Genomic DNA, 27,364 nt, shown 5'->3' with positions numbered 1-27,364 from the left:
AGAGGGAAGTAATCATAACTATGTTGTAACTGCTTTGAATTCACAAGAGGACCCAGAACTTGTGTGGTTTTCTAACACTTGTTATATTCATAGAGGCAATCAATAAACTAGATTTGTGCACCCCGAAACATCTCTACCATAAGGCACATTTGATACAAAGATAAGTCAACTTGCATCATAGATTGGTTTGATATGCAATATAAAGATTAGAGAGACTTCAACTAAATCTTAGATTACAGATGATTCTGATTGCCAGGATCTTTAAGTAGATTCACCTTCATGGCAACTCTGGCAATGAAAGACACTTCATTAAGGGCTCAAGCATTTTCAAGGCCTCGCCTGCATCAGGTCGACTCTTTCTTGTAATCTCTGAGCACCTCAAACCCAAGTGTGCCAGCTGCTCGGCTTCTGAGTAAGGCCAATCTCCTGCTGAAGCATCAAGGACTTCAGAAAGGGACCCCATATCCAACGCTTGCAGCACTGCTCTGTTAATCCCAAATGGTGGTCTCCCTGTCAAAAGGCGCAGAAGAATAATGCCAAAGGAATACACATCGGAGAGCGGTGTAATCTCCCCAGAAGCAAGAAACTCAGGATCCATGTATACAAAAGTTCCCATGGCATGAGTACAGCGATAGAGAGCCATGCTGTCATTGAACTGGAGAAGACGACAGATACCAAAGTCGCCAAGTTTGCTGATGAAGTTTGCATCAAGCAGAATGTTAGTGGGCTTAAGATTCCCATGGACTACACTAAGGCACTTGTTATAATGGAGAAAGTTTAGAGCAGAGCAGATTTCCACAGCAACATGAATTCGGATTTGCCAAGTAAGAGGTGGTGAATTGTCTTTGCAAGTTAGGCGATCTTCTAAGCTTCCATTGGGAAGAAAATCATACACCAGAGCCCAGGCTTCTGGGCATGCTCCCAATAGCTTGACAAGGTTTGGATGCTTCAGCTTACTTAGAACATTAATCTGTATCAAGAAGAAAAAAAACATCAACTAAAGAACTTTACTGAAATATAGTATTTCCCTTATCTGAATTCTGAAATATGCTAAAATTTACCTCTTTATGAAACTCTTTTTGCCCTTGCATGCCTTGAGAATTCAGCTTTTTTATAGCTACTGTTTTCTGCCCAAGTGTTCCCTTGTAGACAATTCCGTAACTACCTTCTCCAATCTTATATGACTCATCAAAGTTATTGGTAGCTTGTTGCAACTCTGAGTAGGAGATGTCACAGAATATATCTGCCCCTTGGATTCTCCTTTCCAACTCTTCTATCTGATGATGTAGCTTTTCAGCTTCTCTTACTGCATTGTCTTTCTCCTTCCGTAGCTCAACATTCTCACTTTGGAGTGTGATGAGAAGATAATGAGCATCTGATAATTTATTCTCAAGGTCCTTTGTCTTGTGTTTGACATCAATAACTTCTTGTTCCAATGCTGCTTTTTGCTCAAGTGTTTTACAAAGTTGTTCAAACATCTCATTTCGCTGTTTCATAATTTCTTCTACTCTTCTTGTTTCTTTTGAGAGCATATCTTCAATATCCTTCCTTTGTTTCATCTCTGTAGTATACAAATGTTCAATTGCTTTGATCTGTGGTAAGTACAATACATTCACATCAAGAAAAAAAATTTCATAATCCTCGATAAAATGAGACACCTTTACTCAAGAGGAAGAGATGCCAAATTACCTCCACAAACTAAAAAAGAGAACATACATCCAACCAGATATAAAAGAAAACAATGCAATGAAACTACGCGTAATTGTTGTATTTTCAGAATAACAACAAAGAGAAGAAGGTTCATACTGACAGAGCAGTTTCTGTTTAATTTATGTTCACCAGATGATCAATATCATCATCAAGCCATGCCCACTTCAACTATTTGGCATTAGTTAGATGAATCTTATATCTCCATTCAGCTATATACATTTGTGTCATTATTAATATTCAAATCAACTAAACCATTTTCTATTATTAACTAATATTTTATTGAGTCTCCCTTCAACACTTTGTACTTTCCACTCTAATTGAGTCAACATTTAAAATTTCTTTGACGTCTTTAAACATGTCCATCTTATCTCAACATATTTGCTATAATTTTACATCTATTGATTTTTGAAGGATGTTAGAACTATCTATTTTACTTTTTCAAAAAGATCAAATTCATCTTAGTATTTAATCTCTATTATATTATAATTTTGTCTTTGTTATATTCTAACAGTCCAACCGTGTGACCATAGAGTGAGTTCTCATAAATATTTTATCTTAATCTATGGGGTACACAATAAGGTTTAAATATCGAGCCGTGCCGAGGTTTCGGTCCCGGACTGAAACAATACAGTTTCGATACCGTATCGTACCGCACCGGTATAGTTTCGGTATTTTTAATATACAAAATATATTAATTAAAATAAAAAATTTAATCTAAATATTTAAAAATAAAAAATAAAATATTTAAAAATAATAATAAGATAATTTTATGAGTTTTAATAAAGCCTATTTAAATTATCCCCCATTATAGTTAAGAATTGATTATTAAAATTTTAATTAAACTCTAAGTTCAAAAAGCCTAAAATCGCGAGTCACGCATGACCCGCGCGCTTACCGGCCGCGTGCGAAGGCGTCGTCGGGCCTGCGCGACACCTCCGTTGGCGTCGCCAAGCCCGGGCGGTGCCTCTGGTGGCATCGCCAGGCCCGGGCAGCGCCTCCGGTAGCGTCACCAAGGCCGTGCGACGCCTCATGAGGCGTCTCCCGGCCGGAACCGTTGTGCCGGTGCCGGTCCGTTGGCGGAACGAAATTTTTCGCCAATATCGCGCAATACAAATCGAAATTTCAATCCATGCACAACAATCACAAAATACTCCTAAATATTTTCTTCATTTACACCATTCTTTTATTTTATTAGTGATATCTCTATCAGTATCTCCTTATTGAAAAATCTATTCGAGATATCTAAAACTTTTACAAGAATTAGAATCTTGTCTTTATCCTCCACTATTCTGTCAATTCTTCTCTTATTGCTACATTTACTATTTCAATTTCAATTCTACTTAAACCCCTTTAGTTTCTAATGTTTTTCTATACAATTCAAGCTTCGAATTTAATTTATTCACTAGATAATGCATCTTCAAAACAGATTTCATTGAACAAAAAAATTGTCTCTGGTAGTCTAAAAATATCAAGGTATATCAACTACTTCAGTATGGCCAAATAACTAGGTTATAGTAATCAATGCAATATTAAAGCGGAAAACAAAAGGTCAATAAGATGAATGATACCTTCTCAGCAGCACCATGCAAATCTCGAACAGCTTTTTGATGCCTAAGAGCTTCTTCTTTAGCTGCATGAGTCAAGTTATTTGCCTCTACAACAGCATGTCGTAGATCTTTGTACAATTCATCATTTAGCGTGGCACCATCCTGGGAAAAAAGGGATGCCATTTTAAACTTTTTCTATTGCATGAATGATTAGTACCTTCTTTTACTGGAAAGAACTTTAGCTGTTTATTTCACATTTTTGATAAAACATGTTGCTATTAAATTGCAGGTGAAAAGGACTTGAGCTGGTTTTTTTTTAAAAAAAAAGTTTGAAGTGAAAATTACAAAACCTCATGTTGAATGTAACATTGATTGAAACTTTACCTAATGCATTGGGTTATGCTATCCTAAAGCAACATCAAAACAAGATACAGGATCACAACCCAAAATTTCATGGAAAGGAGAAACAAGATCTGAAAATAGATACCTTAAGCACCCGAGAAATGAATCTGAAAGAACATTTCTATTCCTAAGATGCCATATCTTCCTCAAATTTTACAAAGATGAAAGTACATTCATAAAAAAAATATGTACCATATTACTATTTGATGTTGAAAATTGAAGTTGAACTTCAGAACCATGTGAAGATGCAAGAACAAATGATCCCGCATTTTTCTGATCCTTCGCAATGCTTATTGAACTGCTGGTGCATGGTATCTCATCACTCACAGAACTCCTAAAGCTCCTTGAAACCCCATCAAACAAATCAATGACTATACCATCTCTACTGCCTGAACTATATTCAGTGTAGCTGTCGCAAGGTAGATCCATCATTGGCGAACCAGGAATAGTTGATACTGATGGTTGACTAAGTTCCTCTTGTGCAGAGTCAGGAATGAAATTTAGATGACCATGAGTAGGTGATGTGGTGGGATTTGAGTTACCAGATGGCTGGGTAGTCGCACTTAGAATGACTCTGCTTGTTAGTACATTACCATCTGCAATGGGACTAGCTTCCCTGTTGAAGGAATTTCAAACATGAATTTTGGGGAACACAAAAGGAACGAAAGACTTCATACTATACACTAAACAGAACTTAGAAGACTAAAGTAGTACAGAGTTAAGGATGCAAAAAAAATTAAATTAAATTAAATCTATCATATCCAAAAGGACATCTAATTTATGAAAGTCTTAATGTCAAACAATCGGGATATCATCAAAACTCTTGTAAATTGTAAACAAGGTCTAACAATAGCCTATAGTTTCATCAAAAGACAGAAAAAGAAAGAAGAAACTCGTTAGCCAATGATTAAAACTGGAATACCCAACCACATTACTATTGTTATGAAGTCAACCAACAAAATTTAGAATTGTTTCAGTACAAGTTTCTTTTTAACATATAGCATGAGTTTATATATCATTTATACTTCATTTAAAGTAAACTCAGACTCGAACAGGAAGAATAAGCCATGGCAGGGATTAAGGTGACTCCTTTTTATCAGCTGCAAAGATCGCGCTCTTAAAGCCCTTAAAGAGCTTATACTTAAGAAAACCTGAAGTTAACTTATGCCTCAAAATGAAAGCCCTTAAAGAGGTAGTCATCCTTATATGAAGATAAATGATGTTTAATGCTAGTATATAAGAAATGTGCTGAAGTTATAACAACTTTGGAACCATTCAAAGTTATGGACACGCATCAAAAAACTCTAGAACATGAAAATGGATTACAGGCATTTTCTATTTTCTAAAAAATAGTTTTTTTTAATAAAAAGACTCTAGAACATGAAATTGGATTACTTATGATGTTTGAAGTCAGATTTGTTTGTTTTTGAGAGAAACCAAATATGAACTAGGAAAACACAACCAGAAAATATTAATTTCTTGTGAAATGTGTTTGGATGAGCATATTATAATTCTGGAATGACTTTTCCTCTGAGGGATGGGAGCAGGATATGGAGACAAGCCTTAATTAGTATGTTAACCATAACAATACAATATGAAGGGGTATTTTTCAACTTCAAACACCCAAAGGGTTAGACTTCTTGAGGGAGAAAACAAAAGCACTACTGGGCAACTCAATATACAAACAAAATCAGAAAATATTAGATTGTAGAATTTATAAAGAAATGCAGGGTACAACTTGCATAACACACTCCTTACATTCCAAATTAGATTGGCGACATAGACTGTGTACTGTCATTGATCTATTGACTTCTATTTAAGTCAAGATCACTAATTTAGATAAATTGTAATTCTATTTCTTATTTTGGAGCAATCAACCTGTATTCATTCCTGTGCATGAATGAATGTAACAATTATCTTCAAGATTTATTCTTGCTTCATTTGATCTAATATTCAACAAGAAGGGAATATTAATGAAGTTATCATTTATAGAATAAAGAATGGGTGGTCCATTTATTGGATGGTCAAAATGGAGAGGAGCATCTAGAATCTAGATTCTTGTGTGATGACCATGTTCCCTTTAAGTTGCAAGAAAAAATTTATAAAAATATGTCATACTTTATGGATTTATAGTGTTCAAAGGTTAGGGCCCTTGAGATCGGTTCCCATGTTAGGGTGGCAGGCTCCGAAACAAGTGAGCTACTTATAAATCTTCTTTCGGGCTTTTCAATTCAGTAGCAGTTTTCCACAGCTCTTTGGTTGTCAGGAAGTCCCTAGGCGCACCCCGACCGGTTGGATTCAAAATGGGGAAGATCAAACAGGATAAAAAATTAATGTGGTAGAGACAAGAATATTAAAAAATGGATGTATGGAATTACTAGAAAGTACAAAACAAAAAACTAGTATCCAAGAGAAATTAAGTGTAGCTCCAATAGATGACAAAGTAAGAGAATATAGACCTTGTATGAATATGGTGACTATTAGAATTTAGAATAGGAACGAGTAGAGTGATGCCTAAGAAAATACTATTCAAGGCAAAAAAAAACTAATTAATCTGAATGTTATTATTCATATAACCTTGTTCAAATGGTGGGATAAGATTCATGCAGCCAATCACAAAATAATTGGAATAGACACTGCTTATTAATGATGATGATGGGGATGCATAATTTTTTAATCATATCAAACTAGAGAATGAATTCAAAGGGATAGGAGGAAAAAGTGCCTAAGAATATGATAACCATAATGTGTCATTTCAAAGCAAGGCATTCTGTATTTTTATTCTTTGATTAAATACAAGTCAAACTGCATTAACCAAACTGTTCAATATTTGGTCAATAGACTAACATTGGTCTACTTTCTAGAGGACAAAATATTAGAAAGCCATCCAATAGAAAAGGTTTTCAATAAGATAAACAGCCATAATCTGAATCTAAGATTCTTTCATAGAATCCTGGTTATACCTTGTGCAAATCAGGTTCCCTTTGCAAACAAACCAGAGCTTACATGATGGATCAGCCTGCTTCTGTACAATGAGTGCTTTCTTTGATCTTGGCTCCCTCATTTTCCTGCCGTCCAAAGCCTTAGATTAACATGGAACTAAAGTGATTTTCATCATTCATTGGGGAAAAGTTTGGGTTGGATGCACCCACCAAAAACAACACAGTTCATGTGATGGCCAAAATATCATTTGATAGCATATCTAAGCAAGGGGGAATTTATCTAGTATATATTTAAACGAAATAAGATGCTGCTGGTTCATAAACTTCGGGAACTTCATTTAAATTTGCTATCCCATATTATTTTACAATATTCCAATGAGTATTGTGTGAATCAACAAACACCACCTTGCAAGGCTAAATACTCTTTGGTCACCGATAGCAAAGTAGTACTATGAGGAAAAGGTGAAAAGCACCCCGTCAGGGAGTGAGCTCCCAAGCAGTGGAAGGATAATACGATTTCTAACTGCATGCCTGTTGAAGAATGAGCCGACCACTCATAGGCAGTGGCTTAGTTAAGGGAACCCACTAGAGTCATAGTGAAAGCGAGTCTTCATAGGGCGATTGTCACTATTTATGGACCCAAACCTAGGTGATTTATCCATGACCAGGATGAAGCTTGGGTGAAACTAAGTGGAATGCGAATCGACTGATGTAGTGCTAGAATCATAAAGATTTTATTCAAACAATTATAGCTATAGTCCAAAATAGATAGCACATCAAAGAACCTTATCATTATCTTCATGAAGTCATAGGACATGAAGGTATAGAGAGACTGTACCTTGAATAATTTTTATCTGCTGCAGCTCCCATAACAAGGTTGGTTATCTTATGTTGAGCAATAAGTTGTACTAGCCCTGGACCAACATCATCTGCCTCAATCACCAGTTTTTCAGCTTGCACCTGAAGAAAGTATTTCATGCATGATTTACCATCAACAATCTCTTGTATCTTATTGACCACTAAATCAAGAAGCTATCCAATTGAGTGATAGATTTTGAGTTTAAGGAAATGAAATTTCCAAGGCAATATAATATATTATTGGATTTAGACTAAATTGGGAACATGCTCACAAATTATCTCTGAATCGTGACAATACAGTACATGAGAAAATGGAAAAAGAAGAGCAGCAATCTTTTAGTGGAAGAATAAACCTCCTTCAGGGCAGAGCATCTTTGAACATATTTGTTTAATGCCTTTTCCATCTTTCCCTTCTCAGACTGTCGGAATGCATATACCTCCTGTTCCCTCAGTTGTTGTGCTGGAATCCAAGCTCCCACTAGAACAATGTTCATATCAATTATTAGTATCGAGGTAACACCATGTATAGCCGCAACACGTTCAAAAAGAACAAGATCCTCATGGTAAGAACCAGCTTCTTTTCATTATGGGCAAATTGAACTTTTTTCTACTTGCAATAAGAGGATGAATATTCTAGAGTTCAAATCCCAATAGGGGCGAATATTCTAAGTATGCATAAGTTGTGTTGAGGATTTACTCGGTAGGCAAACCAAAGAAAGGTCGTCTATCTTCAGGATTAGTCGGATGAAGCCCGGACACCTATGTATTACTATATTGACTACAACTCTAGGACACATAAGCTAGATAACATGTAAAATTACTTAAATGACTGAGTCCACTACAAGACAAAAAAGGAGATATGCTAATTAATTTATGGGCAGAGGGATTAAATAATCTCCCTATAGGATCAGGTAGCATTATCAGTTGGCTTAGTTGCATATGAGCTTAATTAAGATGGAGTTATTGTATTAGATAATTTTAGTCTATGTAGGAGTGAAATAGGCCAAGAGCAGCCGCACTATTATGGGACATCACTTTGAAGTACCAAATTATGGAGTAGAAATGGATCTCCTTGAGGTGAAGATTTGTTGGGTTTCAACATCATTTACTGAGGCACTAGGTCCATCATAGAAAGCTTTGTTACCACTTATTTAAAGGCTTTTATGCCTTGCGAATAGTGTTTGGCTACATTAAGTTTATCCTAACTTCCTTAAGAGTCATGATATAGCTAGAGAGACATGTGGACACTGTGGCAGTTAGGTTGGGAGGAATTTCTTCTTGGTGAGGGTGCATTAGGTGTTTGAGTGCATGTGAGGCAAGGTTTTTATCATACATATTTAAGAGGTATTTATCATTTTTTTATTATTGAATAAATTACTAGAACACTCTTATATTCCATGTATCCTACTTTTCTCAAAAAATCTTCACTTTAATAAGCCAATGATGAACTAAAGCAGAGATTTTGAAGAAATGGGAGGTGGATACATGGAATATAAGTAAATTAATTTTCGTTAGAGGGGTGTCCGCATAATTACCCAAAATTAGTTTCTCTATTTGAATTAGGCATAAGTCAAACTAGGAATATGTGTTTGCATTGTGTGTTGTGAGTGCATGCCATATGTGCTGCAAGTGGAGGTTGATTTTAATGTGCATTATGTATTCATTGAATTGCTTCAACCAAAGGTTTCTGTATTTTTTGATGTATTGAGTGCTGACCTTCAAGAAGAATTGAAAAGACATTTTGGGTTTTGATCTATGAGGAGAATTGAGAAACAGTCTTAGGGAGACTCAAATACCAATAGATTGTGGGGACACGCATTGACATTTGGGAGTATTTGGGATCACCCAAACTAGGGATAATATCATCCAAACCATACGTAACCTATTGATTCAGGTTAACATTGGTCAATTTGAAGTCACTTTTGTACTATAAAAGAATCAAGGTTGAAGCCACTCCTAAAGGATGATCCGAAAGAGGATACAAACTTTGAGAGGAATCAAGTAATCTTGTTTGAATCAACCAAAGGTGAGAAGAGAAAACTATTAGAAGGGAAATGATCAAATGGTGTGATGGCACTGGCAATTGAATATCCACTTCTTTAGCAAAATGTGGGATTCATCACCCTAGCGGTCCCACACGGTTAGCCCCACGACCATCTGTGAGGAGGTAAATCGGGAAGCTACAGTTGGCCACTATGGGGGAGGCAATTGAATATCCAAAACAATCACACTAGTGTAGCAATTGATTCATAAAGAGAAGTGTTATCTATCCCTAAAAGGAACCGAAAATGAGTAAGCATCCTGTTAGCAACCTCCCATTTTAAATGGGGTTTCATAAATCTCCTCAAAACTCCAAGATCCAAGGCCAAGCATATATAAGATTACATACATTTAAACCACCTAAACCCCATACTATTTGCATTGTCTCACTTTGTTTCCCCATTTATCCATTTCTTTTACGTCAGTTTGAAATCATGAATAAACATAATGACTCGGTGAATCAACTTATCCATTGTTCTTATAAATAATAATTAATAATAAAAGAAAAAAAAACTTTATCCTCAATATCAAAGTTATACAGATACTAGAAGTGTGTAAAAAGAAAGAAAACAACAAGAAGAACTAGCATTTCTTTTCTTCAAGTAAAAGAGATTTGCTTATCAATCTCCCTCTTTGTTCACGACATCGAATAAGCATTTTAATTTTAAAAAAAAATTGCGGAAAATGGAAACTTGGTAGCAGACTTACACAGGGGAATCAACTTGGCGGGGACATTGACGTGGACGATGACGATTTTCTTCGTCTTCAGGGTGTTCTTAATCACCCACACTAGGTTTTCCTTTCCCAGCTTGAAGTCCCTTCCCACCGCCACATGAATCTTGTCCTCCTCATTCTCACCGCCCCCTTCGTTCTTCAATCTCGAGCCATCCGTCATTTCCCGATCATCGTCGATCTCCTTCAGGCTACTCCGGCTCCCCGAGTAGGTGGAGAATCCGGCGCTGCTCCCGCTCCTCGGTCTAGACTGCCTCTCCATCTGCAGGGAACGGGAACCCCAGCGCCGGGGAACCGAGGACAACCAATAGCTAAAGGTGGGAGCTTTACTCCTCCTTCACTCTCTGCTGCTTTTATTCTTCCCATGAGCGCAGAAATGAGACGGCTTGCAGCATGCCGCGCCTCCAGTTAGAGGGAGAGCACCAACAAGAGATTTCAACTCTTGGCTATTATTAGCTTCCAGTCAAGCTCCAGGGAAATATTCAACCTGCCCCTTCAAAGTTTAGTGATTTTTAAAAATACTGAGGCGATAAAGGTATTATTGAGAAAAGTTATTGAAATGGATAAGAGTCGAACTTTAACGAAATTAAAGTAATTTTTTTTTTTGTCGTAGTCAACTGTAATTTCTTGATTTACTTTTTCATAGATGATCGTGAAATCGATTGTATGGGACCGTTGGGATCATGAATTCCAAAAAAAAAAAAAGAGTAAGTGAAATGCTTTCGTTCTTGATTTTAAAATGCTTTCGTTGAAATAGATAAGAGTCGAATCTTAACGAAACTGAAGTAATATTTTCTTCTGTTGTGGTCAACTATAATTTTTTGATTTAATATCTTCATAGATGATCGTGAAATCGATTGTATGAACCGTTGGGATGACATTTATTCCAAAAAACAAAAAAAAAGTAAGTGAATAACTTTTAGAAGAGAAATCTTAATCGTCTTCAACAATTTTATGCACAATTCTTTGGTTTTAATCTTTGTACCTATGACTATTGTTTAGAAAGATATGAACCATCGACATGTCGACACATTTATTTAATCTCCAACAATAATAAAACAATTCAAATCTCAAGTAGAATAGATTAGTCCATGAAGACTTAATAATGATGTGAGAATTTATTTATTATTATTATTATTATTATTATTATTATTATTATATATCAGGTTAATTGTATATATATAACTGTATATATCTATTAGTTAACATAATTATAGATAACCTTTTAAGATAAAATTTTAATCTGGTATATAAATATACCTCATCTTCTAATAAAAAAATATTATATTTTTTTCTTCTCAAATATCATGGTATCATAGCATTAGTGATTCAAATTAGGATTTCATCTCCACTGTTGCTACTCGATCATTTTTCACTTGTTCGTGTGCGACAAAGCCAACCACTGTCGCCTTTCTTCCCTTGTTCGTCAACACATCCCGCGAATCCCCCTCAAGTTTGCCTTAGATGCTTGCACACCAACCCGACGAGCTCTCGGCCCCACTCTTGTTTGGCCGCCCCTTGTCGGTCTCTGAACTCACCACGCTTCGACTGGTGCTCATTTAAGAATGAGTGGTTTCCTCAACTGCTATACGAGACTCGCATTGCCTGTCTGATTGTTGCCCTTCCTTCCTCAGTACTGTGATCACTACATCACATCGCTACCTCCATCTGTAACACAGAAGATAAAAGAAAACAATAACAACAAAGAGCAACAAGGTGAGAATCAGTTCTGCTTTTCTCAACTCCTATAGCAACACCTACTCGTGTCGTCCCATGCGTCGAGCAACAACAATCACTGCCCTTCTTGACCATCAATTCGCCGCCCATCAGCAGCTGCATCTTGGTCTTCCTTAGGATTCTTTTTTTATTTGACTTCATTTGGGATAAATTCTTATAGTTGAAAATAAGTCTTTTATTATGATGATGTGATGTCTGTGATGTCTAAAATCACAAACCATAAATTGAATAGTTCGAACTATTTGGACTGGAACAAGATTGTTCATCTTTATCTCTGGCATATTGATAAAGATGGTCATTTGACTGATGATCCTCCTAAAGATGATTCAAAGCAAACATAACTTAAAGATGATGTTCACTTGTTCTTTATATTCAGAATTGTATTGATAGGAAAATAATTGGTTTGATCAATCACTGTGAATTTGTTAAAGAACTAATGATTATAAAAAAGCTGCTTGTCACAATAGACTCCCGTCACAAATTTGTGACGGAAATCTGCACCGTTCGATTTTAAAGTTAACATTAAATTCAAGCCGTAGATTAAATGGGTGATTTGCTTTAGGGTTTAAGGTTTAGGGTTTAGGGGTTTAGCGATCGGCCGTTGATTTTAAAATCGAACGGTCCAGATTTCTGTCACAAATTTGTGACGGGAGTCTATTGCGACAAGGATCCCAACTGAATGATTATTTGAAATTTTTGTACTCTGGAAAAAGAAATCTCTCCCATATATATGAGGTTTGCAAAGCCTTTTACCATGTGAAAAACAAGATCAATCTCTAATTAATTATTTTATGACATTCAAGAAAATATATGAGTGACAACACTCATTTTTATAGTTCATTTTGGCTCTAATACTTGATGTTTTTGCTCCTCTCGTTGTGTAACTATTGAGTATTAACACATTTTATGAGTAGAAACTCATTTCAAATTATATTGCTTATTCCTACAGATATAGAGTTGAATCTAACATTTTTATATGTTTTTGTAGGATACTTAAAGAGCCATGAAGTTGAATCAAGTTGGAGCACATTTTGATGTGTTTAGAGATCACTTGAAGTGTTTTAGAGGCTCCCAGGGTCGTGCCTCACCTCTCCAGACCGTGCCTCATAAGGCACGGTCGTGCCTCACCTTGCCAAGGTCGTGCCTCATCGTTCCAGGGTTCAAAACACGACTATGCCTCAGCTGGACTGCTCTGCAGACTAAAAGTAAAACAGTCATAACTTTTAGATCAGATGGAACCACAGGGCGTGCCACCTATCAAAATGAATATAACCAATATCTATAACTTTGCTTCAGGGTGCGCCAAAGGATTCCTTCTCTAAGCCATACTAAAAGGCATGACAATGCCTCTTTTACATAATGCTTCCTACTCTGGCCCGTGTCTATTCTACAGAAGGGTACCCTCTCTAGGCCGTGCCTATTTTACAAAAGAATGCCTTCTCCAGGCCGTGCCTCATAAGGCATGGCCGTGTCCCATATGCCAAGGCCGTGCCTCACTTTTCCAGGGCCTAAACACGGTCATGTCTCATCTGGATAGTTCTGCAGACTAAAAGTAAAACAGACATAACTTTTAGCTCTGATGGAACCACTGGTTGTGCCACCTACCAAAATAAAGATAACTTCAAGATCTACAACTTTTCTTCAGGGTGTGAAGAAGGATTCCTCCTCTATGCGATGCTAAAAGATATGGTCATGCCTTACTTGCAGAAATCCCCCTATTCTGGGTCATGCCTATAAGGCACGACCGTGCCTATTCTACAGAGAGGTGCTTGCTCTTGGCCGTGCCTAAGAGGCACGGTCGTGCCTCTTTTGCAGAGGCGTGCCTTGTCTAGGCCATGCCTTGAGACACGACCATGTCGCGGGGCTGTTTTGAGGGGTATAAAAGTTGAATTTTATGAAGGAAAAACATTCTTCCCTTTGGACTTGCCCTAGCCGCCACCTTCATCTTTTCACCGCCATCTCATCCATCATCCATCCACCAGAAAGAAGTCAAAGGGATTTCTGTCTTCAATCTGACCATCTTCCATCCACTGAGGAGTCAACGGGATTTCCTTCTCCTCCATATCATTTCACCTGCCGCTTCATCTACGGAGATTGCATCAGAGTTGGGGATTCCTTCCTTCACCGCATCCTTTCGTGGAGTTTTTGTCGCCTCGCATCCACCTCCGGCCAAGGACATAGGGAGAATCATTAGATTAACTCTATTTACCATTTCTGAACATAAATTAGATTTTTGGCATGTCAAGTATTTGATTAAATTCCCCTTATAGTTTTGGATGTTGATTGTCTTTCTCTTGTTTACTTGTTGATGCACTTATTTACTTGATGCACTTTTCTACTTTGTTAATGCAATTTATTCTTAATGCTTAGTGTTCTTTCCATTGTTTAGAATTAGAACTCAAGACAACAACCCCCCATCCAATCTAAAAAGAAAATTCAAATCCCCATTGCAATAACCACTAGAATTACCGCACACCATCTACAATCGTTGGGAGATGACTCGAGTTACCTTATACTACCTTAGTTAAGGGATTCGGTATAATTAAGTTGGTGTGCTCATTTACAATGACAATCAGAGCTAGACATCAATGAGGAGTTTCATATGTTGCTACCCTTTAGCCCTAATGTGAAGGTTCTGTAGGATCGGGTTGGACCAGCTAGAGGGGGGTGAATAGACGGTTAAGAGAATTAGCACTCGTCTTTAAGAAAAACTTGGTTGCAACTGGATCGTTGCTTCTAAGGCAATTAACGCTCAATAAAAAAATTCCTTTAGGCGGAGAAACCTTTACAATTGTAGCACACAGACTTAGAGAGAAGATTACAATTCTAAAACTCTAAGTCTATTTATAGCACAAGAGAATAGATCTAGATCGTTGATCGTAGATGAACTTTCTCTTGACCGTTGATCCGTTGATGCGATCCAAACCGTTGATCGAAGATAATCTTAAATCTCAAACATTGATTTAAGCCATGCAATGTTCAAACATGAATTAGAGATAAAAGGATAAATTTTATCCTTTTCTTTAATCCAACGTTCATGCATGCTGTAACACCCGCAATTTCCCTACGATAATTCCTGGATATTTATGAATGATAGCATAGACATGAGATCTTTAGTAAATAGTACTTATACTTATACTAAAGGGTTAGAACCTTAAACATAGACCAAGGATAGGGTTAGTCCTAATGGGTCTATAGGTTAATGTTTTATGTGGGTGTTTGCCAAAAGAAAAGAAAAGAAAAAGAAAAGGAGGTGCTAGGGATTGAACCATAGACCTCATGCAAGGTGGCAAACTCAAATGGAGCATGTTAGCCATAAGTGCTAGCAAGTAATTGTTAAGAAAATGATAAAGGAAATGTTATTTATAGGTTAAGGCATGGGAGAGGATTAAGCACCAAAGCATGCTTCCGAGGTTACTAACTGGTGCAGGTCCAGAGCTGAAGAGGTTGTGGTTATCAAGCTATACAATAACAAAGTCTTTAATAGTGTCCACTGAGATGCTCTTGTTTAAGATCACACTCTTCAAGTTTTTCTCTTGGATCTCTTGGCTCTATTGCATCTCAAGGCTCAGTAATATATAGGAGGAACTGATTAAACATACTAAGATTGATTAAACCTAACTCACCACAAGTTGGTTAACCAACATTTCTGAAAATTCCTACGTTCATGCTATGGAATGACAATGCTCTCTAATAGTAAGACTGAACTAATATACATATATACAAACACGAGAAAATCCAAAGTTAAGATCAGTTCACTACAAAAAAGCTACGCCCATAAGCACAAGTCTTCTAGTATGGTTTCTTATTCAACAAAAATAAAATATAAAATAGCTAAGAAGTTATCCAACACCAAGGCAACAAATCTTCTATATGGTTTCTTCTTCAACAAAAATAAACAGAAAATAGCTAAGAAGGATCCAACACCAAGGCAACAATTGTCTCAATATTACAGTTCAATAGATTATCTAATCACATGCTATGGTCAGTCGACTGATGGGCTTCAACGGCTACAGAATCTGCATTAATTGCTGCATTAATTAGCCCAACGTTTGAATTCCAGTCGACTGCTCCTAGGCCAGTCAATTGGTGCCAGTCGACTGCCTTCCTCTGGCTCGACTGATCTTTCTGTGTATGACTTATTCTGCCATCAGTCGACTGAAATTACAGTCTAGTCGACTGATACTCTGATCAGTCGACTGAAAATGCAGTCCAGTCGACTGATACTCTGATCAGTCAACGGAATCACAATTCCAGTTGACTTACCAAGCTGAAAACTCCCCTTTCAGCTCCTTCTTCAGCCCTTAGCCTTGACACAAGCCTTCAAACGCCTTCCACAAGCCTCGTGCCCTTTCTTGCACTAGCTTTGAGACGTTTCCCTCAGCTTCGTCGTGCTAAGTCCTTTGCCAAGAGGCCTCACCTCCGGGACTTCACCTTTGCCAAGAGGTCGCGCCTCCGGGACTTCATCTTTTGCCAAGTCTGCCAACCTGGACTTTCCTGTAAACTCAATTCACACACGTTAGATCACCAACATTGCCTAACTTAAACATGTTTTAGCCAAACATTAAAATCCAATAGTGCTTGGGGCAAGATTGCACCAACAAAGTGTAATCCAAACTAGACTAGAGGAGTTGATTTGATCAATTTTGGGAGATTAGAAGTCAAGTTTGACTTGACTTGAGAAGGAGAATTTTTGGGAGTCAAGTTTGACTTGACTTTGTGCCATGTCATCATAAATGTTGACTTGACTTTTTATCATGTCATCATCCATGTTGACTTGACTTATACCATCTCATGGTCAAAGCTTGACTTGACCAATTGACTTTGAGTTGAGGTGGCATAAGTGGTGGCCAATGATGATGCTCCACATCATCAAGGGGTGCCACCTCATGGAGGTTATAAATGAGGTTTGTAACTCATGACATTATTTGACATTTAATGGGATTAACACCACATAATGTGGCCGGCCACTCTTAGAGAGGGGTGATGCTTGTTTTTCCCATTCTAGCTCTAATTATCTTCTTCTTCTCCTTGGTTCTCTTGGTGATTCTCCTCTTCCCCTCTCCTCTTGACCGAAACTTGCAAGAGTGGTAGCACACTCAAGTTTTGGTTCCATCCCTCTTGCTCGTGTGGATACGTATAGAAAGGAGGCACTTGACTCCTTCGAGATCCAACATTGTGAAAGGTTTTGCAGGATACGCGAAGGGCACACATCAAGGGTAAGAGCTCTAAACATGTAGATCTAGAGTAGATCTAAGTAGAAAACAAATTTATGATTTTCGCACAGATCCGGTGATATGCTCTTGGGGTTTTCCGCAACGCAAAAAGGCAGTTTTTGCGGCCCGATTTGCTAACAAATTTGAGACGAAATTATAAATAAATTTTTATAAACAAAAATAAATACAGATTATAAACAGAATTCAAAATCGTATAATTTTTGTCACAAAATTTGTTTAAAATTTCATAACAAATAGAGACAGAAAATAATCCGTTTCAAATTTATATAAATTATTTTAAACTAAAATAAAATCTATTTCAGATTTAGATAAATTAGCGACGGATTTACTACAAAATTTCTAATCCGTTCCACTTTAATAAAATATGATATTTGAAAAAAAATTGAGACAGAATTTAAAATGAATTTAAGACAAAATTATAAATAAATTTTTATAAATAAAAATAAATATAAATTATAAACAGAATTTGAAACCATATAATTTCTGTCATAAAATCGTTTAAAATTTTATAACAAATAGAGACCGAAAATAATCCGTTTCAAATTTATATAAATTATTTTAAACTAAAATAAAATCTATTCAGATTTAGATAAATTAGTGACAGATTTGTTATAAAATTACTAATCCATTTCACTTTAATAAAATATGATATTTAAAAAAAAATTGAGACATAATCTGAAATGAATTTGAGATGAAATTGCAAATAAATTTTTATAAATAAAAATAAATACAAATTATAAACAGAATTTAAAATGGTATAATTTCTGTCAAAAAATTTATTTAAAATTTCATAACAAATTGAAATAGAAAATAATCTATTTCAAATTTATAAAAATTATTTTAAACTAAAATAAAATCTATTTCAGATTTAGATAAATTATTGACGGATTTGCTATAAAATTACTAATCCATTTCATTTTAGTAAAATATGATATTTGAAAAAAATTGAAACGAAATTTGAAATGAATTTGAAACGAAATTACAAATATATTTGTATAAACAAAAATAAATACAGATTATAAATAGAATTTGAAATGGTATAATTTTTATCAAAAGATTCATTTAAAATTTTATAAAAAATTGAAACAGAAAATAATCCATTTCAAATTTAGATAAATTATTTTAAACTAAAATAAAATATATTTCAGATTTAGATAAATTAGTGACAGACTTGAAATAATATTACTAATCCGTTTCACTTTAATAAAATATTATATTTAAAAATAATTGAGATGAAATTTGAAATGAATTTGAGAGAAAATTGCAAATAAATTTTTATAAAGAAAAATAAATACAGATTACAAATAAAATTTGAAACCGTATAATTTCTATCACAAAATTCATTAAACTTTAATGAAAAATTGAGATAAAAAATAATCTATTTTAAATTTATATAAATTATTTTAAATTAAAATAAAATCGATTTCATATTTATATAAATCAGAGACACATGGAATTACTAATCTATTTTATTTTAATAAAATATAATATTTCATAAAAAATTGAGACAAAATTTGAAATAAATTTGAGACGGAATTGTGATTAAATTTATACAAACATAAAGAAATACAACTTATAAATAGAATTGGACCTCGTATAATTTTTGTCATAAAATTTATTTAAAATTGAATTAAAAAATTAAGATAGAAAATAATCCATTCTAAGTTTATATAAATTAGTGACAAATATTTTGAATGGAAATAAAAATTAATTTCAGATTTATATAAATTAGAGGCAAATTTACTATGAAATTTTTAATCTGTTTCGCTTTAATAAACTATAATATTTGAGAAAAATATTTAAGATAAATTTTTTAAAAAAAATTATATATAAATTTTCATAAACAAAAAAATGAAATTTTGAGATAGTTTGCTTTGAAAAAATCTATTTAAAATTTAATGAAAATTTAAGTTAGATAAAAAATATTTTAAATTTATATAAATTAGAGAGATTTTTTTCTAAAATTTATTTTAGATTTATATTTTATTATGAAATTACTAATCTCTTTTTTAATAAATTATAATATTTGAAAAGAAATTAAAGGTACAATTTGAAATGAATTTGAACATATAATTTTTTTATAAATAAAAATATATTTTAAATTTTAGTAAATTATTATAAAATTATTAATTTGTTTTACTTAAATAAAATATATCTAAAATAAAATTATATTTGCAAAAAGTTTAAATAAAATATTTTCTTTTAAATTTAAAAAAATTAAAATGAAATTTATTAGATAATTTTTTTTTAATAAAATTAAATATTAAAAAAATTAAAAATCTATTCTCTATTAATCTGTTATCTTCTTTTCGCGTATTTTTCCGACCCTAAGCTAATCTCTACCTTTTTTTCTCCTCTATCGCCTGCAACCATATCTTGTTATTGAGATCATCTCGCGCAAGACCTTGCCCACTACAACGACTGTTGATTTGACCACGTGTGTGACTAATATGATGATAACCTCAATTTGACACTTATTTTGATTTATTATTTGATATTTTTAATCCTCTCGTATAATCAATTGTTGATTTATTTTTAATCTATTTTAAATTTATATAAATTAGTGATAAATTATGTAAATGAAAATAAAATCTATTTTAAATTTATATAAATCAGAGATAATTAGATAAAGTAGTTATGAAAATATTTACTATGAAATTATAAACTATAATCTCTTTTAATATAACTTAATTGCTTCGATCCAACGGACCTGATCTAATCCCTTGGGCGTGTGGTTTATTGAACCATCTCTGGTTCACCTCGTGAACCGGTTCTTCCTTCCAAAGAGAATTAAAACTGAACCGGAGAGATCTCGTCCATCGGATGCGACTTAATCTCATCCAACGGTTCTAATCTATTCTCTTCTATTCCTCATTATTTATTTCGATCCAACGGATGCAACTTGATCTAATCCCATGGATACAAGCTGATCTCATCCATTAACTCATCCTACGGTCGAGAACTAATCTCATCCAACGGTCGAGATTAAATCTTATCCGACGGCTGAGAACTAATCTCATCCGTTTGATTGCATCCTTTTGAAGATGTCTTTAGGTTGCAGTGGGGACCTCGAGGAGGTATTGGATCTGGCCTTCTGATGGGTTTCGGATCCCATATTCAACCCTGAATATACACCTACATCCATCAACAACGATCCATTCCACTAGAGGATCATTATTGCACTACCAATCCAATCCCCAAATTACGTTATGGGTTCCTTTTTATTATTTTATGCATTGCTCCCCGTGTTTAAGATATCGTATGTCCGTCAATTATCTGAGTTCACTGACAACTCAATAATCGACATCTAAGACCTTGAATAGTACCACTCAACCTTATTGTCAGCCGGACCAAGTCCATTTGCAAAATTTGACTTGACAATCCTTATGAGCTCTCCAAGGGGACATCATCAACCCTACTGGGACACCGATTTCTTTTATAATCAATGGCGCACCGTATAGATAGTAACATCACCCAACTTACCGAGAATATTTGATCTGACGGAAAGATCTCACCCTTTGGTAAATCAAAGCAATAATTACTAAGTATAGGTGCCCATTTATTACATCGGGATTAAAAGTGCATAATTATAATAACAGAGGTCTTGTTCAATTTACGAGTCAGTGTAAATCGAACAACCTCAATGGTCCTACTCAATACACACAAAGTGCACTAGTGTAATTCTACAGTCAAGACAGACAGTCACCGAATTACACTACAACCGTTCTCGATGGTTTGTCCAAAGCCATCTTGGTTGTGAGCCTTAGTTTATAATTAACAAGGGACCGATAATCATGGTCTTCTGTGTCTCACAGACACCAAGTTATCTACAATGTAAATTAAGAGAACTTTATTGCAAAATACACTATTGCAATCATTTGACCAAAACATGATACTTTATTTCATAAATGTTTATATACAAAAGAGCTAGTCTTTTTAGTATACTTCCTAACATAAATGACCCGCCGGATCTTCAAGTGGGTTTCAGCGGAAGGAGATTATGGAGAAGAAGTGTTATCGTTTTGGATCTGGTAGTCACCAGGTTGTAGATTGTCCATCTGATCAGGTTGTTTGCTATTATTGTAAACAACTTGGTCATATGATCGGTGATTGCACTCGGAGAGCTCAGCTGGAGCTCACGGATACTTCCACTTCTAGAGGACGATCCACACAACCGTGACAACCAAGGGTACCAGTGAGATATAGAGCACCTCAGCAGCAGTGATCTCTATCATCTTCAGGACAGATGTATCAGATACAGGGGAAAGAGTATATAGTATTACTAGTAGCTCCTCAGCTAGAGATCTGTTATGTGGCGATTTCGATGCAGCAACAGCCACTCGCAGCACCGACTTCATATAGCATGCCTTCTCACTATATCAGACAATATCTGTACCTTAGAGACAGTACCCTAATAGGGGTACTCGGTGACAGAGGGTATGACGTTTGGATCATATGACTGGGGTGCCCTGTGACAGAGGATGAACCTTTAACCAGACTTTCTGCCGTCACCTTTACTGGAGGACCACCACATAGGACTTCAAGGGCAAATGCCAACGTAGCCTGATGAGGTCAAGTTGGTATCTTAGTTAGCATCCCTACAAAGTGGTAAACATGGAGAGTGAGGGAGTAAACATGGATTAGGAACATTACCTAGCATTGATATGAATCTAAAATCCTAGACTTATCCATCTCATCCCATAAATTCCCAAGCTAATCAATCTCTCCCTACCATACCCACAATCCTCAACCTTTTCGCTTCCTTTAGAGTCTAGACAACTAGCCTTGTGACATCACTATAGCTATTAACAGTCCCTGTGGATTCGATCTTTTTATTACTTGACAACCGCCGTATAATTGCGGTTGCTATCATGAAGTCAGTTTATACGATTATCCACATGTCCATTGAGTCTTCAAGTGGTATTCCATTTTACCCTTCTAGTAAATGAAGTCCTCTCCAGAGAATAGGGGAGGTCTAAAGGTGTTGTATCCTTCCTGATGGGCCATCTCAAAAATCTTGCACAAAAATAAATAAAATAATTATTCCAAGACTTGATCTTGGATTAGTAGTGTGGGAACAATCTAAAATTTGAAAAAAAATTAAAGCGATAAAAAAATTAGCTCGATTAGTGGTTGCACTAATTTCGAGCCTCCCTTGCTCTCATACCGATTGTAGGATCGAAGTGGACGCTAGAGGGGGTGAATAGCCCTTGTCTCTTTTTCAAATATTTAAAAAATTCATAATTCAAATATCAAAGTATAGCGGAAGATTTTGTCAAACACAAGTAAATACACATTTGTTTTTACTTGGTTTATAATCACTGACTGCTACTCTAAGGCCCACAATTCTTGATCGCTTATATTGAGCAATTCACTATTAAACTCTTTCTTATGAGAAAGAGTCTCACCTTTACAAAGGATGTAGGATCAGTAACACTTTACTGTCCTAGTAATTTCAGTACAGAATAGACGAAAACAAAAATCAAAGTTACCGACAAGAAGAGTTAGCAAGGCCGTACAATTGTCAATGTAGCGTTCCAGCGTCACAACAACGTCTCGGGAGCGTAATTCGTGTGTAGATTGTCGTGGACTGAGTATGAATGGATGCTCTAGGGTTTCCCCTCATAACTTCTTTTATTGACTAATCTAGGGACCAGGAACTCCTTTTAAGTGCGTCCATGTTAGCTCATCGATTCACTCTCAATGCTGACTTAACTTCTCCAAGTGCCTGAAATGCTGACGTGGAGGTTGCCATATCAGCTTTGATTCCGTCATGCCTTATCCTTCTCTGAATGCTTGGAAGTTGAGGTGTCTCCAGCCACTCTTAACTTGCCACCTCATCTGCCTCACTAGTTTGAAAAGATCTCTTTTGGGCACTTAGACCGTCTGATCGCTCAGATCCATAAGGGCGCTCAGAATCCAAAGTTCCGGCCCCTTAATTTCCTATATCACAGAGTTAGCATAATACATATTACAAGAAATTAAACAGTTTTACAACTATCTGGTCTTGACTTTTAGATTTCTAGTAAAATCATAGGTCAGACCAACACCTACAATTCTAAGGGAATGCGTCCTCACCTACTCTTCTCATGAGAGTTTACCTTTTGCCAACCATCTGGTTCTCTAGACCTAGTTGGACTTTTGCTCAACATCCAATCCTCCACCCCTAGGACTTCCCTCCGATGTTCGGTCCTCGTTGACCCATCAGTTCGCTAGACGTTCAGTCCATTGACCCGCCTAGACTTCCTGCCTGATACTCTGATCTGTCAAATTTTCCTACCCAGTCCACCTGACTAGGACTTCCTTGTCCGATCCTACAGACTAGGACTTCCTTTCTCAGCCTCAACTAGACTTTCCTTATGCTACCTACACACTCAACTCATCTTGTTAGTTTACCATATAACATTAACTTGAACCCTTGTCATGATTAAAATATTAGTTCGATTATCTAGTACTCCCTACACCAATAATAAGACCCATAAGAGATTGTAGAGAATATTATATTTTGGTTTTTGTTTTTATGCATGTAACATCTTGTATGATGTTGTGTCTACCTTGCTAGTGGGTGAGTGCTTGAAAAATATGAATGAAAAAAGTGGTGGATGGAAGAAACTTATTGTGAATGGGATATTAGTTCCATATTAAGAGTTGAGTGGCTTAAAAGTTGGTTTATAATGAATCACAACACTTGAAATTGTGAACATATATGAGAAGAGACTCTCTCTCACGCATGTGTCTACATGGGGGTGCAAATCTAGGACCCAAATTACCTAAATCCAAGTTACTCGTGTGTGAGCACGACCTACGCATATGTTCCCTTCTGATCGTTGGCGAGGAGATGTCCATAGCCCACCACGGTTAGGTTATGGTGGCCACCACTACCGTGGTGGGCTAGGGTTTGATGATGAGGCCCCCACTGGAAAAAAAGAAATTTTGTTATGTTTTGGTAACTTTTAGAATCTATAAAAGGAACCAAAGGGTGTCATCTCAAGGATCGAGGGGTTCTCGGAAGAAAAGCCCCATCGTGGGGTTCTCATGATAGGAGATCCCAAAAGAAAGCCATCTTCTAAGAGATCCAAGGAGTGAGAGATTTCGATCGTCAAGGAGCACGTGGAGATCATCCTAAAGTGTCATCAACATCTACAAACTAAGTTTTTTTGCACTTCTCTTTGTTTTAAGTTGTAGTCAGCTTTTGATCATGTCTTTGGCTTGTTTCTTCATCGTGATAAAGTAGTCTCCTAAATTCTAGGATTAGGAAGTAACCAAACATTGATTTGATAATTGTATGTTGCTATTCAACTCTTTTATCATATGATGTGTTCATCCTTGATTTAGTTGTTAGTATGCATAATGTGTTAATATGATCTAATAGACATTAGCATAGATCTTAGGGTGGGAGGAAGAATCAAAAGGTGAACTTCAATCATGGACCTATAATAACTAGACTTGAAGGATTGTTAATGAAAGTAATTCAAACTCTCTCGAGAATACCATTGACTATCACAGAGTGTAAAGGGTTTATACTAGTTTGGCTACCACAGAAGTAGGGGTCGTGTTAGGGTAAATACATTGATGTATTCTTGAAAGAGAGCATCAGATACCTTAGGATAGACCACCTTCAAACTTGATTGACATTGAGGGATATTACCAACTACGTTATCAATAATCATCGTGGTGAAACCAAAGTCCTCGAATTACCACAATGAACTAGTTTTCTCCCTGTCTTTTAATTCTGTTTTCTTAGTACAATTGTTTTCACAATAATTCTTCCAATTTTGATTCGTCTAGATAGCCTCTTACTTCTCATAAACTAGTACTCAACTTCACAATCCCTGAGAATGATAATTTTACTATTAGATGACGATCGTTCACTTGCGATTACCACACGTTAGATGCTCAACATGTGATGCCCCCCTTCGTAGTGATTAAAAAGATTCCAATCAATCATGGGAAGAAGCTAGAAAAGTTCATTGGGTTGAGCTTCAAGTGGTGGTAGTAGAAGACACTTTTTTACCTAACCATGTTAATTCTAGCCCGATTCTTGACGAAGGAACCTCCCAAGTCAGCTAAAGATGCTATTGATGTCCAGACCATCAACATAGTAGAAGAATGAAACCATTTAGAGTTCCTTTGTTGAAACCACATTCTTAACTACTTTGTTGACTCGTTGTATATTGTGTACAACATGAAGAGAACGACTAAGGAACTGTGAAAGTTCCTAAATAAAAAATATAAGAGAGAGGATGAGGGGACCAAAAATTTTATTATGGGTCAATTCCATGAACTTCAAGTGAATCTACACAAGATTCACTCAGAATACATGGTGTTGAATGAAACCATCAAAGTACCCACTATCATTAAGAAGCTGTCACTTGAATGGAAGGATTTCAAGAACTACTTGAAGCACAAGTGGAAGGATATGAATATCGAGGAACTTATTGTTAGACTCCAAATCGAGGAAGACAACTGGAGCTCCAATAGAAAGATGTTCACTTTAGCAACTATTAAAGCCAATGTGATCGAGCACGGTTAAAACACAAAATGGAAGAATCCAAAATGTTCCAAAGTGGGAGCCAGAGTAGGTGTAAGCAAGAAAAAATTATCTAGGAAGTGCTTCAACTATGACCCAGTTGGTCACAAATCATTGAAATGCAAAAAGCCAAAGAAGAAGCAAGAGGCCAACCTGAACGAGAGACTAGACATGGATCTCCATGTCATGGTCTTCGAAGTGAACTTGATAGGCTCAAACCCACAACAACGGTGAATCGATGTCGATGCCACCAAACATGTGTGATACCACAAGGAGCTTCTCCATAACTTTGAAGAAGTCAAAGATGAGAAAAAGCTATTCATGGGGAACTCAACAACCTTAGACATCAATGGCTGAGGCAAAAGTGGTGGACAAGGAGCTAACTTTGAAAAATGTGTTGTATGTTTTCGAAAATTCTAAAGTCACGTTGCAAGAGATGGCTGTCTGAAAATTTTTGTCAGCTCTCCCCTGTAACAATTCAACATTTCCTGAATACATATTAACATACAGGACCACACGGCCGCTCTACAATACAATATATGTATCCAACAAGGCTACACTACATACATAAGGGCCCACATGGCCACAACCACATATACAACACATGCATCAACTATGTAACAACGAAAATCTCAAAGCACATCGATAGTGCTCACAACAACATCAAACAACAACTCCACCACAAAGCCAAAACATAACATCACAAGACTAAAATCACAAAACTGTGCAAATATGCACAAAACTCCACAAACCACACATCGAAAATACAAACCGAAAACCACACAAAGAAACCAACAACTCCTCTTGCTGTGAGATGGGGCAATCCGGCAGAACTCTAAGCTTCAATATAATATCCTTATCTGCTACCTGAGGAGAAAGAAAAACCCCAGAGTCTGGGTGGTGAGTATAAAATACTCAGTGGGTACTAGAATAAAAGTGCACAACATACATATATACATATAGGGAATCAACAGGATATACAATCTCCATATGATACATAATGAACAAGGTTAATATACTACATACAAATAACAAACATCATGCAATACGAGAATAATGCATGTCATGTCACACAAATGCAACAATCATATAACAAACAAGTGCAACAACCATAAATGCAGTAAATAACTACCAACAAATACATGCACATATGCAACACACATCAATGACAATATGCATGGTCACTGTCGACTCACCACCCCCAGACACCCACCCAGGCAGTGAACTGGGGCCAAATAGGAAAACTGCACACACTCCATAACAGACCACTACACGTGAGTGGGGAGTGGAGAAAATATCACTGTCTACACTCAACATCCCCAGACACCCACACTGTGCAGTGAACTGGGGTACACGACAGGAATCACCCACTCCAACAACAGACCAGCTACACGCGAGGGGGAGGGGCAGTATTCCAGGAGAGCTATCTAGCTAGTCCTGGCACCCACACAGGCAGTGTGTCACACCCACACAGGCAGTGCGATAATGCTCTCACCCACACAGGCAGTGAGAGTCAACAACAACAACATGTTATGATGTTATGATGCACAGTTCAACAAATAACTACTACATCTACCAAGATATGCTCAACATCAATCAAATAAGTCATCACAGATGAACAATAAATAA

At 36.1% G+C, this 27,364-nt stretch overlaps 1 protein-coding gene across 1 annotated transcript; it reads right to left on the bottom strand.

The window, feature by feature from the left end:
- Window positions 1–43: 43 nt before the first annotated feature.
- LOC141812220 (U-box domain-containing protein 33-like) lies at window positions 44–10,599 on the bottom strand. Its single transcript, XM_074700266.1, has 8 exons — window positions 10,208–10,599; window positions 7,813–7,937; window positions 7,440–7,561; window positions 6,623–6,727; window positions 3,852–4,275; window positions 3,279–3,419; window positions 1,062–1,592; window positions 44–970 (listed from the first exon to the last, which is right to left on the bottom strand). The coding sequence occupies exons 1-8, from the start codon at window positions 10,491–10,493 to the stop codon at window positions 278–280; spliced, it is 2,427 nt and encodes an 808-aa protein (XP_074556367.1). The 5' UTR covers window positions 10,494–10,599; the 3' UTR covers window positions 44–277.
- Between the last annotated feature and the right edge of the window lie 16,765 nt (window positions 10,600–27,364).

Source organism: Curcuma longa, chromosome 18 (assembly GCF_044706935.1).
Source record: "Curcuma longa cultivar G26 ecotype Majalengka, Jawa Barat chromosome 18, ITB_CL_G26_1.1, whole genome shotgun sequence".
Taxonomy (NCBI): Eukaryota; Viridiplantae; Streptophyta; class Magnoliopsida; order Zingiberales; family Zingiberaceae; genus Curcuma; species Curcuma longa.
The sequence above is the reverse complement of the archived record's forward strand: the minus strand, read 5'-3'. Positions and strand labels throughout refer to the sequence as shown.